Source organism: Anomaloglossus baeobatrachus, chromosome 7, assembly GCF_048569485.1.
Source record: "Anomaloglossus baeobatrachus isolate aAnoBae1 chromosome 7, aAnoBae1.hap1, whole genome shotgun sequence".
NCBI lineage: Eukaryota > Metazoa > Chordata > Amphibia > Anura > Aromobatidae > Anomaloglossus > Anomaloglossus baeobatrachus.
This window is the reverse complement of record NC_134359.1, coordinates 73823131-73837064: the sequence shown is the minus strand read 5'-3', so window position 1 is coordinate 73837064 and position 13934 is coordinate 73823131. Positions and strand designations below refer to the sequence as shown.

General features: G+C 45.9%; 1 protein-coding gene across 2 annotated transcripts in view; it reads right to left on the bottom strand.

Annotated features, from left to right (window-relative positions):
- The window catches only part of ITPRID2 (ITPR interacting domain containing 2), a 125451-nt gene that overhangs the window by 34604 nt on the left and 76913 nt on the right, over positions 1-13934 (bottom strand). For both annotated transcript variants that reach the window (XM_075317411.1, XM_075317412.1), the window contains 3 exons: positions 12418-12490; positions 8966-9057; positions 5685-6881 (listed from right to left, as the gene is read on the bottom strand). In XM_075317411.1, coding sequence (XP_075173526.1) covers positions 5685-6881; positions 8966-9057; positions 12418-12490 — 1362 coding nt within the window. The remainder of the gene's footprint in view (positions 1-5684; positions 6882-8965; positions 9058-12417; positions 12491-13934) is intronic.

Here is a 13934-nt window from a genome sequence, read left to right as displayed (position 1 = left end):
AGCGACTAGGACAAAGAGCGCATCAGAACGGCGTAGAGACGCCGTGCGAGAAATGTAAATCCTGAGTGCTCTCACCAGGTCCAACAGATGTAAACCCTTTTCAAATTGGTGAACTGGATGCGGACACAAAGATGGCAAAGTGATATCCTGATTGAGATGAAAGGAAGAAACCACCTTGGGAGAAAACTCTGGAATTGGACGCAGTACTACCTTGTCTTGGTGAAACACCAGGAAGGGAGATTTGCAAGATAACGCCGCTAGCTCGGACACTCTTCGAAGAGACGTGACCGCCACAAGAAAAACTACCTTTTGTGAAAGCCGAGAAAGGGGAACCTCTTTCAAAGGCTCGAAAGGCGGCTTCTGGAGAGCAATGAGAACCTTGTTCAGATCCCAGGGTTCCAATGGCCGTCTGTAAGGAGGAACGATATGACAAACTCCTTGGAGAAACGTGCGTACTTTAGAAAGCCGTGCCAAGCGCTTCTGAAAGAATACGGATAGCGCGGAGACTTGACCCTTAAGCGAGCTAAGCGACAAACCTTTTTCCAACCCAGACTGCAGGAAGGAAAGAAAAATTGGCAATGCAAATGGCCAGGGAGAAAACCCTTGAGCCAAGCACCACGCTAAGAATATCTTCCACGTCCTGTGATAGATCTTAGCTGAGGATGGTTTTCTAGCCTGTCTCATTGTGGCAACAACTTCATGAGATAAACCTGAGGCCGCTAGGATCCAGGACTCAATGGCCACACAGTCAGGTTCAGGGCCGCAGAATTCAGATGGAAAAACGGCCCTTGAGACAGCAAATCTGGACGGTTTGGTAGTGTCCACGGTTGGCCTACCGTGAGATGCCACAGATCCGGGTACCACGACCTTCTTGGCCAATCTGGAGCGACGAGTATGGCTCGATGGCAGTCGGACTTGATTTTCCGGAGAACTCTGGGTAACAATGCTAGAGGTGGGAACACATAGGGGAGTCGGAATTGCGACCAATCCTGAACCAAGGCGTCTGCCGCCAGCGCTCGGTGATCGTGAGACCGTGCCATGAAAACTGGGACCTTGTTGTTGTGCCGTGACGCCATCAGATCGACGTCCGGCGTCCCCCAGCGGCAACAGATCTGCTGAAACACGTCCGGGTGAAGGGACCATTCTCCTGCGTCCATGCCCTGGCGACTGAGAAAGTCTGCTTCCCAGTTTTCCACGCCTGGGATGTGAACTGCGGATATGGTGGACGCTCTGCTTTCCACCCACGTCAAAATCCGCTGGACTTCTTGAAAAGCTTGTCGACTGCGAATTCCCCCTTGGTGGTTGATGTACGCCACCGCCGTGGAATTGTCCGACTGAATCCGAATCTGCTTGCCTTCCAGCCATTGTTGGAAGGCTCGCAGGGCAAGATAGATTGCTCTGATTTCCAGAACATTGATCTGCAGGGTGGACTCTTCCTGAGTCCACGTCCCCTGAGCCCTGTTGTGGAGAAACACCGCTCCCCACCCTGATAGGCTCGCATCCGTCGTGACCACTGCCCAGGACGGGGGAAGGAACGACTTTCCCTGTGACAATGAGGTGGGGAGAAGCCACCAACGCAGAGAGTCCTTGGCAGTCTGAGAGAGGGAGACAGTCCTGTCGAGGGACGTCGATTTCCCATCCCATTGGCGTAGAATGTCCCATTGTAGAGGGCGCAGATGAAACTGCGCGAACGGGACTGCCTCCATTGCTGCTACCATCTTTCCTAGGAAATGCATGAGGCGCCTCAGTGAGTGCGACTGGCTCTGAAGGAGAGATTGCACTCCAGTCCGTAGCGAGCACTGCTTGTCCAGTGGAAGCCTCACTATCGCTGAGAGAGTATGAAACTCCATGCCAAGATAAGTCAGAGATTGGGTCGGGGTTAGATGAGACTTTGGAAAGTTGATAATCCACCCGAAACTCTGGAGAGTGTCTAGTGCCACCTTCAGACTGTGTTGGCATGCCTCTTGAGAGGGTGCCTTTATAAGCAGGTCGTCTAGATACGGGATGACCGAGTGACCCTGCGAGTGCAGAACAGCTACTACTGCTGCCATGACTTTGGTGAAGACCCGGGGGGCTGTTGCCAGACCGAAAGGTAACGCTACGAACTGTAGGTGTTCGTCGTGTATGACGAAGCGTAGGAAACGCTGATGCTCTGGTGCAATCGGCACGTGGAGATACGCATCTTTGATATCTATTGATGCTAGAAAATCTCCTTGAGACATTGAGGCTATGACGGAGCGTAGGGATTCCATCCGGAACCTCCTGACTTTTACGTGTCTGTTGAGCAACTTTAGATCCAGGACGGGTCGATACGATCCGTCCTTTTTTGGGACCACAAACAGATTGGAGTAAAAACCGTGACCTTGTTCCTGAAGAGGGACGGAGGTCACCACTCCTTCCGCCTTTAGAGCGGCCACCGCCTGCAACAGAGCATCGGCTCGGTCTGGTGGTGGAGAAGTTCTGAAGAAACGAGTTGGCGGACGAGAACTGAACTCTATCCTGTACCCGTGAGACAGAATATCCCTCACCCAACGGTCTTTGACGCGTGACAGCCAAATGTCGCCAAAGTGGGAAAGCCTCCCACCGACCGCGGGTGTGGGAATCGGAGACCGCAAGTCAGGAGGACGCCGTCTTGGCAACGGTTCCTCCGGCTGTCCTTTTTGGGCGTGACTGAGACCTCCAAGAATCTGAGCGTCTCTGGTCTTTTTGAGCCTTTTTTGACGAGGCGAATTGGGACCTGCCCGGTCCTCGAAAGGACCGATAACCAGACTGACCCTTCCTCTGTTGGGGTTTGTTTTGTCTGTGTTGCGGTAAGGATGAGTCCTTACCCTTGGAGTGTTTGATGATTTCATCCAAACGCTCACCAAACAATCGGTCACGAGAAAAAGGCAAATTGGTTAAGCACTTCTTGGAATGAGAATCTGCTTTCCAATGTCTCAACCACAGGGCCCTACGCAAAACAACGGAGTTGGCTGACGCCACTGCCGTGCGGCTTGTAGCGTCAAGAACAGCATTAATCGCGTACGACGCGAATGCCGCCATTTGCGAGGTCAATGGTGCTACCTGCGGGGCAAATGCACGTGTGACTGAGTCGACTCGCGCAAGCCCGGCTGAGATAGCTTGGAGTGCCCATACGGCCGCAAAAGAAGGCGCTAATGACGCTCCAATCGCTTCATAGATGGATTTCAGCCAGAGCTCCATCTGCCTGTCAGTGGCATCTTTAAGTGCCGCTCCATCTTCAACTGCAACCAAGGATCTAGCTGCAAGCCTGGAAATTGGAGGATCCACTTTTGGACACTGGGTCCAACCCTTGACCACCTCAGGGGGAAAAGGGTAGCGTGTATCTTTAAGCCGTTTAGGAAAACGCCTTTCAGGATAAGCGTGGGGTTTCTGGATTGCGTCTCTAAAGTCAGCGTGGTCCAGAAAAGTGCTTAATGTACGCTTAGGGTATCTGAAATGGATTCTCTCGTGCTGCGAAGCTGACTCCTCTACAAGAGGAGCTGGTGGGGAAATATTTAACATCTTATTGATGTTAAATATAAGATCATTAACTATGGCGTCACCATCTGGTGTATCTAGATTGAGAGCGGTCCCAGGATCAGAATCCTGATCAGTTACGTCCGCCTCATCACCCATAGATTCATCTCGCTGGGATCCTGACCATTGAGATGAATGTGAAGGCCCGTCATAGCGAGCCCGCTTAGGCTGCCCGGGGCCATCGTCCGAGTCAGAGTCTTCACCCTGAGGTGTATATGCCCGTCCCGGAGCTTGGAGGTAATTCAGCTGAGGGGGACCAGGGGGCAATGATTGCGCAGTGTCCGTGGCCTGAAGTACAGGCCTAGCTCGCAATGTGTCAAGAATTTGTGACATAGTGAGAGACATTCTGTCAGCAAAAGCTGCAAACTCAGTTCCTGTCACCTGGACAGCATTCACAGGTGGTACACCCTGGGTCACGTCCAGCAGAGGTCCCGACTGTGCAAGCGCCGCAGGGGCCGAGCACTGCACACAATGGGGGTCCGTGGAGCCTGCCGGTAGAAAAGTCCCACATGCGGTGCAGGAAGCATATAATGTCTGTGCCTTGGCACCCTTGCGTTTTACGGACGACATGCTGCTGGCTCTCTGCAATGTGAGAGAGTCTATAGCCAAAGGGCGACCAGCGCTATGTAATACCAAGTATTTGTAGAAACAAAATACTAAGAATACTACTGGCACAAGAGGGGGTGAGCCCTGAGGGCTGCTTACCGCCCGCTGAATAGCGGGTAAGAGGCGCAGAATTCCTTGTCTGGGTCTCCCCGGCTCCCCTCTGCAGCTCAGCGTGTCAGCAGGAATGGCTGCCGGCGTCTGTGGAGAGGGGCGGTCCGTGGGAGTTTCCAAACAAAAGTGCGGGAAACAGTGTCCCCTCTGTGCCGATTGTGAGGGCTGGAGTATGTAAAAACGACTCCAGCCCTCGGCGCTGATGCACTGGCCAGCGTCCCGCCCCTCTGACTGGCAGGTCTGGGGGCGGGAACGAACGGAAGCAGGCCGCAAAAGCCGGGGACTCGAGTTATCAGCGCGGCCGCCGTAAAAGCGCGGGCCGCGCTGAAGTCCCCGGCGCACCACAAGTGCCAGCCGCGCCGCAGTCCCAGCGGCCGGCGCGACCGATTCCCAGAAGTGGCCAGCGTCCCGCCCCTCTCCTGACTGGCAGGTCTGGGGGCGGGAACGAACGGAAGCAGGCCGCAAAAGCCGGGGACTCGAGTTATCAGCGCGGCCGCCGTAAAAGCGCGGGCCGCGCTGAAGTCCCCGGCGCACCACAAGTGCCAGCCGCGCCGCAGTCCCAGCGGCCGGCGCGACCGATTCCCAGAAGTGTGCCTGCTTCAGCAAAGCTGAATGAGGCCATGGCACAAGCGCCGTAGCGCTGATGTCCCCCGGCGCACTACAACACCCAGCATGCTGCGGTGTGAGCGCCAAATGCACGGGGACACAGAGTACCTTGAGGAAGCAGGGCCATGTCCCTGATGTACTCCGCTCCATCCAGCATCTTCCCCAGGGGCTGTAGATGGAGCACGGTCTCAGTGCCTGGAGACCAGTAAATCCCACTTCACCCAGAGCCCTGTAAAAAGGGATGGGGAAGGAATCAGCATGTGGGCTCCTGCCGCCGTACCCGCAATGGGTACCTCAACCTTACAAACACCTCCGACATACAGTGGGGTGAGAAGGGAGCATGCTGGGAGCCCTGTATGGGCCCTCTTTTCTTCCATCCGACATAGTCAGCAGCTGCTGCTGACTAAAAACAATGGAGCTATGCGTGCGTGTCTGACCTCCTGCGCACAAAGCTAAAACTGAGGAATCCGTACTCCTACGGGAGGGTGTATAGCCAGAAGGGGAGGGGCCTTACACTTTTAAGTGTAGTTCTTTGTGCGGCCTCCAGAGGCAGTAGCTATACACCCACTGTCTGGGTCTCCCAATTAGGAGCGAAAAAGAAAGGCTGTTTATTTAATGTGAAATTTCCAAAAATATCCTCTACATGGAAGGCAAGAATAGAGGTTTGCAGTTTATGTTTCCCCTTTTAGAGCAGGAAACAAGCTGGAAACTATCCTGTCACCAGTAATACAAGCAATGGACTCAAGGCTACACAAGTCTTAAATAAGCCTCACTACCATGGAGTGCACTACAGCAATGCTTGCAATGGCTCTACGTCCCCTTACCTGAGAGAGATTTTGCAGGGAACTTCGTATATCATGTAGCACTCGGCGAAGTTGCATTTCAGTAGTGGACGGTGGAGAACTTAAAGGTAAAGAGCATCCGGAACAAGATCGGTGAAGAGAGCCATAGGTAAATCTGTGATTAACTGGACAGGAGAATGGGGACACGAGGGAGCCGCAGGACGCACCAGAGAAGTTTGGGACACTGTGCGTGCTCCAGGCTCTGGAGTGTTCACACAGCGGCCGTTCATGCCATTCAGACTGTAGGGAATGGAGTGAGCAGGACGACTGTGACCGGTGGGATGGCGGGGCGTGGGTGTTACATGACTGCGGTCTGTGGATCTGATCCTCAGCCATCCGTCCCGTGAGACTTTTTTGGGCATCTCTTGCATCAGAAACTGGAGATGCAAAGACTCTAGATTTACTTGTAGTGTTAAGTTCCTCATTTTGTTCGGACAGTTCGTCTTCCTCGGGTGTATATTTGTAAGAAAATGATGGGGGGCTGCACACCGTCGCCTTCCCAGAATTTAAGACTATGTTTACTTTGGAGACTACTCTTACAGGACTCAGCAGTGGGGAGGGCAGGGACTGAGTCCTTCGCAGCGGGTACCCGGAGTTAGAAAACTTCAGCCTCCGATGTAACAGGTCTTTTGCCGTGACCATGCTGCGTCCAGTTCTGGATTCTGCCATTTCTGAACCATACGTTTTCTTTTGTGCCCGTTGTAATGCCACATTGACACGATCCAGGGACCGAGAATCTGAACTACCCAAACCGGGAAACCCATCATATTCCGGAAAACTGTCCAAGGCTTCTGATATGTGATGAGTGGTGTAAGAAATGGATTCATAGTCGCTGTTTGCTTCCAGCTCACTATCAGCCGTACATTCAGTTTGTAAGTCAGAGTCTTCACTTGGGTCACGAGGGTCCCCGGTAGAAGAGTTCAGGTCTTCACTAGACTTCAGCTCCTCTTTTTGATTGTTTACCAAGTCAACCTTGGCATTAAACGTATCCAATTCTTTTTCGGAAAAGAAAGCATTTCTTTCCAAGCCAACAGGTGTCAGGAACTCATCGTCCAGGTCAATGGATCCCATCTGATCAAGTGCTAGTGGAGTCCTTAGGTCCTCTCCTATAGAGGTTACAGTAGTCTCACTGTCATAGCTGTCTGCGCTGCTGCCCATGGCCTGCAAAGAGTCCTGAACCTAACAGAAGAGCAGAAACAAGAGGTTACAGGAAAGAAACAGTATACAGGCTGAACATTAGAAGAACTAAGCTCATAAAAGTAAAAAAAAAAAATAATAAATTTTCTAAAATAAAAATATAATATAATATAAATTAGAATAAAATATAACATAATCCAATATAATATAAAATATAATCCAATATAAAATATAATACAATATAATATAAAATATAATATATAATATAATTTATATTATATTGTATAATATTTTATTGAATTATATTTTTATATTATAATTTATATTATACTATATTGTATCATATTTTATTGTAATACAATATAATATAAATAATATAATAAAATACATAAATAATATCTATTCATTTATATAGCCATGTTAATTCCACAGCGCTTTACATACATTGGCAACACTGTCCTCATTGGGGCTCACCATCTAGTTTCCCTATCAGTATGTTTTTGGAGTGTGGGAGGAAACCGGAGAACCCAAAAGGAAACCCACGCAAACACGGGGAGAACATACAAACTCCTTGCAGATGTTTGTAGGATTTGAACCCAGGACCCCAGCGCTGCAAGACTGCAGTGCTAACCACTGAGCCACCATGCCACCTATATTTATATCAGTGTTTGTTACACTTAATATTTTGTATGTATACATTTAATTTTTTTTTTTATTAGAAATCTTGTAATAGCCCCATTGGCCAGTGTATTTCAGACCCATACTTAAAAAGAAATCTGTCAGCAGGTTTTTGCTACCTCATCTGAGAGCAGCATGATGTAGGGCGCTCTAGATGTAGGCTATAATGTAGATCCTGAATCCAACGATGTGTCACTTAGATTACTGGGTGCAGCCGTTCTGACACAAATCAGAATTTTTAGATTTAGTCATGTAGCAGAGCTGAGAGCTGTCCCAACCCACTCCTGGCTCTCTATAGAGATTGTACAGTGACAGTGACAGTGAGGTGTCAGGAGGGGGGTCTGATTGCTCTGCACGTGACATTGTAGTCAGAGTAGCGAGATAGCAAACAAACATCAGATCAGCAAACAAACAGATCAGGCCTTAACAAGACAGGCAGCCCTGAATTCTATGTTTTAACCCATGCAGCATGCGGTCTTCAGCTTACATAGCAAAAACCTGCTGACAGATTCCCTTTAATGAACCTGTTGAAAATGCTTCTGAAAAAGGACATTAGCAGCACAGGCATGTGACCCCAGCATACAGCCGATAACACAGGAAACACTAATTGCTATACATTATATCACACCCCCCTCCCTTCATACAACTCTTGATGCTTCAATACTACAATATATGTGGAATTATGTCTATTGCGGTTAATGGACATATAGATTTCCTGAACCACTACAAAAGTAGCAGTAAATAGAAAAAGGTCTACATCCCTCCGTCACCACCACACAGACACAATTTTTGTTCAACTGAAGGGTTTGGTAAAATTTAGGGACATGGAGTTAGTCTTTTTTAAAATGTACTCACTTATATAGCAATATTAATTGCTCAGCGCTTTACAGCCATGATCCCTGTCCCCATCGGGGCTCAATCTTATGTCTTGAGTGTGGAAAGAAGCCAGAGGAAACCCACAAACACGGGGAGAACATACAGACTCCTTGCTGATTTTGTCCTTTGTCGGAGCTGGGGTTCTGAGTTCATATCCCACCAAGTGGGAGGGGCTGGGGCAGGACAGGGCTATTGTGGCTACCGCTCGTTAAAATCATGAAGCACAGCGGCAGCATTTGCTACATCACAAATCCTACTCCAGAAAGGACTGGAGTATGATTTGTAGCGAGGTGAGGGGCACACCCCTCGTCTTATGCTCCTGATTCATGAAGACTAATGCGCATCTGTTCATGAATGAGGAGCGTCTGACTCCAGCACATTTTCTCATCAAGACCGGAGTGAACAATGCTGGTCTTTGTGAATCGGACCACAAATATGGATTGAAAACGATATATAGATAGATATATAATATATATATATAAATATATATATAAATATATATACACACACACACACACACACACACACACACACACACACACACAAGGAGTAGGGAAAGTTCTGTGCATTACCGGAAGAGAATTTGTCAATAGAGAGTCCCCGGTTGTGTCTTCAGCAAACCCGCTGCTATCAGAGTGCTGGCTAGCCGTCCTCAGTAGATTATCTGAAATGATAAATTAGGTTTCTTGTCAATCAACACTGTATTGAACGCAGACAGTCTTCATAATTTAAAAGGGAATCTGCCAGCAGGTTTTTGCTACCTCATCTGACAGCAACATAATGTAGGCAAGCAGATTCTGAATCCAACGGTGTGTCACTTAGATTACTGGGTGCAGCCGTTCTGACATAAAAGAATTAAGTTTTAAGCATGTAGCTGAGCCCAAGGAGATGTCCAGCCCACATCAGGCTCTCAGTAGAGATTGTGCATGGACTGAGGTGTCAATCACAGCAGGGGGCATGTTTGACTGGTTTGCATGCGAGTTTCTAGTCCTGCAAGGTTAAATCACAGTGTAATAAAGCCATTAGTTTACGTAAACAATAGCAGACACATACAGATAAGAGGCATAGTTGCGTTTTGTTTTTTTAACCTCTACAGCATGCTGTCCTCAGCTTACATAGCAAAAACCTGCTGACATTAATTTCAATTGAAACCTCAGCATCATCATCCAGAAATAAAATGAGGATGATCTGTCATGTACATTCATGTAGATTGTATCAGCTTTTCCGTTAAAAAAAAAAATTATATTATATATATATATATATATATATATATATATATATATATATATATATATATATATATATATATATATATATATATATATATATATATATATATATATATATATATATATATATATATATATATATATATATAAAAACTGCTTACAGTTTTAGATTTATTTTGAACAAACTAGGCATTTGATTAGAATATAATGTATCTTTTTATATATTTTGTAGCATTGTTGGCGTTTCTTCTACATCGTGCCATAATGGCTTGTATATACACTGCCAGATTGTCTCTACAGGTCTCTCCCTGTGCCCGTTTCTAAACAGAGTGAAACTCTTCTGTAGTGAGTCACAGGGAAATTGCTAAAAAGGGTTAGTACTGCTATGTCCACTTCCACTCTGGGGAAGATGACCGGGCTGGTAGGGTCACATCTACTGATCACGCACATGAGTGAGGGAGCTTCAGGAGTTTAGAAGTGGGTTCAAAAGTGAGAGGACATGGCCTCAGTGCCATCAACCGCCAGGGAACTCTGAGGTAACCTCTGGAGGTCCGGAGCCTACGGCTCACCCCAGGCAGGCTTAGAAACGGACCAAGGTGTCTGGTATGAGAGGGAAGGAGGCACAGACCCTGGAATATTTTGGCCAACGGCTGAGATAGCAGGGGACAGAACGAAGAATAATACCCCACAGAGAGAAAGGAAGGCCAGGTCTGTGTCTGTATGAAGAGTAAGAGTAAATAATACTGTTTGGCGAAGTGAACTCTGGTGTTACATGTCTCACTAGCCATGACTGGCTGCAGGGGTGATTGACACCGGCGCAAAGCAGCAAGTGTCATGTACCCCGCCCGAAGCCACATCCACACATTGAGTCTCCTTGGCAAAAGAGAGCAGTGCCTGCGTGGTCTGGGGATGGCTACCTCATCACCAGTCTCGCTCACCTCCCAATGCAAAAATTAGAGGAGCAGGGATAATCCATTGATGGGTGTGGGATAACCAATTGATCGGTGTCACCATGCTCTAACCACAGGACCGTTGATAAAATATATGATCGCTGGGGGTCCCACTGCTGTGACTCAGATAATCAAATACCATAGGAGTTTGGAGCAGTGGTGTGCATCAGTGAAGAAAAAAGGATTCCAGCTACAAAGAGTTAAAAAACTGTCATGTTCTTTAATTTGTATAAAATAGATACCAAAGCATGGGGGGGGGAGGGATAGAGGAACCAGCGAGGGGCGACAAGTGTCCAACACAACTGCGTTCTTTCTCAAAGCCTTCCCATTCTTTAAGAACGCAGTTGCATTAGAAACGCGTCGCCCGCCGGTTCCTCTCTCTCCCGATGTTTTGGTTTCTGTTTTTACAAATTAAAACATGAGAGTTTTTACCCACTTTTCTCTGGGGCTGGAGCCATTTTTTCTACTCTGGATTGTTATCGTTTGATCAGGATGGGACTTCCGGAGGTGTTCTGGGTTGGTGTCCTGACAAATACCCTTAAATTGTGCATCAGTGAAAACTGCTTTATTCAATGTCTATTGGTTTGATTGAGATTGCAGAGTGCGGCTATACAAAGACTATAGCCTGCAAAATAGACATATCACCATGACTGTTGCCGATCATTTTGTATACATTCATAACTGAATGAGGTTTTGGCATCTGGAATCTGCTTCCTCCCCTTCTCCCTATTCCAAAAACACACTGTTAAGAGGATAAAAAGGTTGGCAGAAAACTGACAGTTACTGAAAAGTTATGGCCACATACCTCTAGGTCCATGTGACTACTGAAAAATAAAAAAAACTCTAAACTGCTGGTTACAGCTCAGTTATGATGGCCACCCAATAGCCAGAGTGTATGACAGAAAACCTGTTGCAGGCACATTTTAAACCTTTCATTACTGCCAGCATTACAGATGCTATCAGGTCTTACTACCTAGCCAGTACATGCTCACATGTATAAGGAAGTCACTCTCTAATTTGCAGAGCAGCAGTGATTTAGCAGCACCCCCTGCCTCCTGCTTGTGACTCCTGCTTGTGACTGACCGGAAGAAACTAATCACAAGCAGGAGGCAGTGGAGATGGTGTATCCTGTGTGATGCAAGTTTAGCCTTAGGATTATGCAGTGTGATCCATCACTAGTTCTTAGCAGGCGGTGGGTCAAGATCTAAATAGTATTTACCCATTTTGCTTAGGCCAGGGCCACACAGGGGACTGCTGAGATCCTTGTATGACACTCGGCTCACTCTGGCAGCACGGCGGCAGCAGAGTGTCATGCCAGTGTCATTGCGACTGAGGTCCGATCATGCGATTGGACCACAGTTGGGGGGGGGCAGGCCGGCTCTGAGGAGGGGTGGGATCTCTCACTCAGTTGCCGGCCATCGCCATTCTCGCGGTACATCGGTGTGCAGTGAGTGCAGTGCGATATTTCTCTCACCCATAAACGTGAATGGGTGCAAGAGAAAACAGGATCGCATTACAGTTGCAGCATGCTGCGACTGTTCTCGGTCTGATTAGTGCTGAGAAAATAATCCCTATGGGTGCTAGCACATAGGCTAATATTGGTCAGAGTGGAATGCGATGTTTTATCGCACTCCACTCGCACAGATTTTCATGCAGTGTGTCTTAGGCCTTAAGGAAATCAAATCAGACAATATATCAAGAGGTCAGAAACCTCAAATGGCACATTAAAGGGAACCGGTATTCACAAGGTCACTAATTGTCAATAACATCCTATGCTCCACGATCAAGGAAAATAAACTCAGTCAAGATTGAAGAAAAAAAAATAAAATATACAGTGTGACTTACCTTTGCCTATTTTTCCCAACGCCAAATTACATATGGGTGGAACTTGGTGAGGTTCCTCCTCTGTGCTCTGCAACTGTAAAGAATGGAACACAGAAGTGATGTTACTGTGCTAACACGGAAACACGTTCTGGAGCATTAGACTATTTTAAGAGGAATGAAAATGCGACTGTCAAAGATAAAAGTGACAGGCTGTGCAAAACCGGTCTTCCTCGGGATAAAGCATCAAGACTTTGGGCAGCTCACATGAGACAATAACTTTTGAATAAAATAAATATATTAAAAAAACAACCCGGCACTGCACAATACTTTCCAGAGAACAGAGGAAGTCCCTTGTGACACGCTTTAAACAAAAGAAGTCCCGTTGTAAAAAGCAGTTACTGAAAAATATGAATCACTCGCGGCTTCCTGTCCTGCAAACACAGGGTTACAATAGCTTGGCAGGCGTAATGGAGCGGGGAGGTAAACATCCATTGTGGCAGAAAGCGCGTTCTAGCTGTCTTGTGCGGCATTTAAGTCATCGCACATTACAGATTTTTAGCTACATACAGTATATATATATATATATACACATACACACACATTGTATAATGTATAATATTATATATATATATATATATATATATATATATATATATATATATATATATATATATATATATATATACACACACACATACGTACGTGTGTTTGTACAATATATATATATATACATACACACACATATATATATATATAATATGTATGTGTGTGTTTGTATAATTATAATATATATATATATATATATATATATATATATATATATATATATATATATATATATATATATATATATATATACACACATATACACACACATATATACACATATACACACATACACACATATGTATGTATGTATGTATGTATGTATACATATACACATATATATATACATACATACATACATACACATTACATATTTACAATTTATTAGTTTGTGTTCTAAAGTTGTATCCAATAAATATATTTTATGTTCTATCCAAATATCTTGATTATTGTATCATACAAATGATTAAATGTCTGATGTTCACATTGTACTACTATAAATTTTTCACTTAAATATAAGCATTATACTAAATATTATTTAGTATGTTTTTGTTGAAAACTGTTCTTTGCGTATTACCTTGGGTATTACATAGTGTATTACAGTGCGATACATAACACTATGTAATACACTATGTAAGTGGCAAAAAACAGTTCAACAAAAACAGACTGTACAAATGTTATTTATTATGAATTTGTTATAAGACAATTGCCCCCATCAGATCCTCCTTCGCAGATGACCTCAAATCTGAGCTAATAATTTTAAGGCTAGAGAACAACCTCTCTACAGTAACTTGGGTTGGAGGCAAAGTCGTAACCACATGGGCAACATCTCTAACAATTTCCGGGTATAAAGGAATTGCCTCATGCACAGTCAGTTTTGATGAACGGTTGAATTTTTCTATTTCTTTGAGAGCAAGTGAAAAATGTTACTG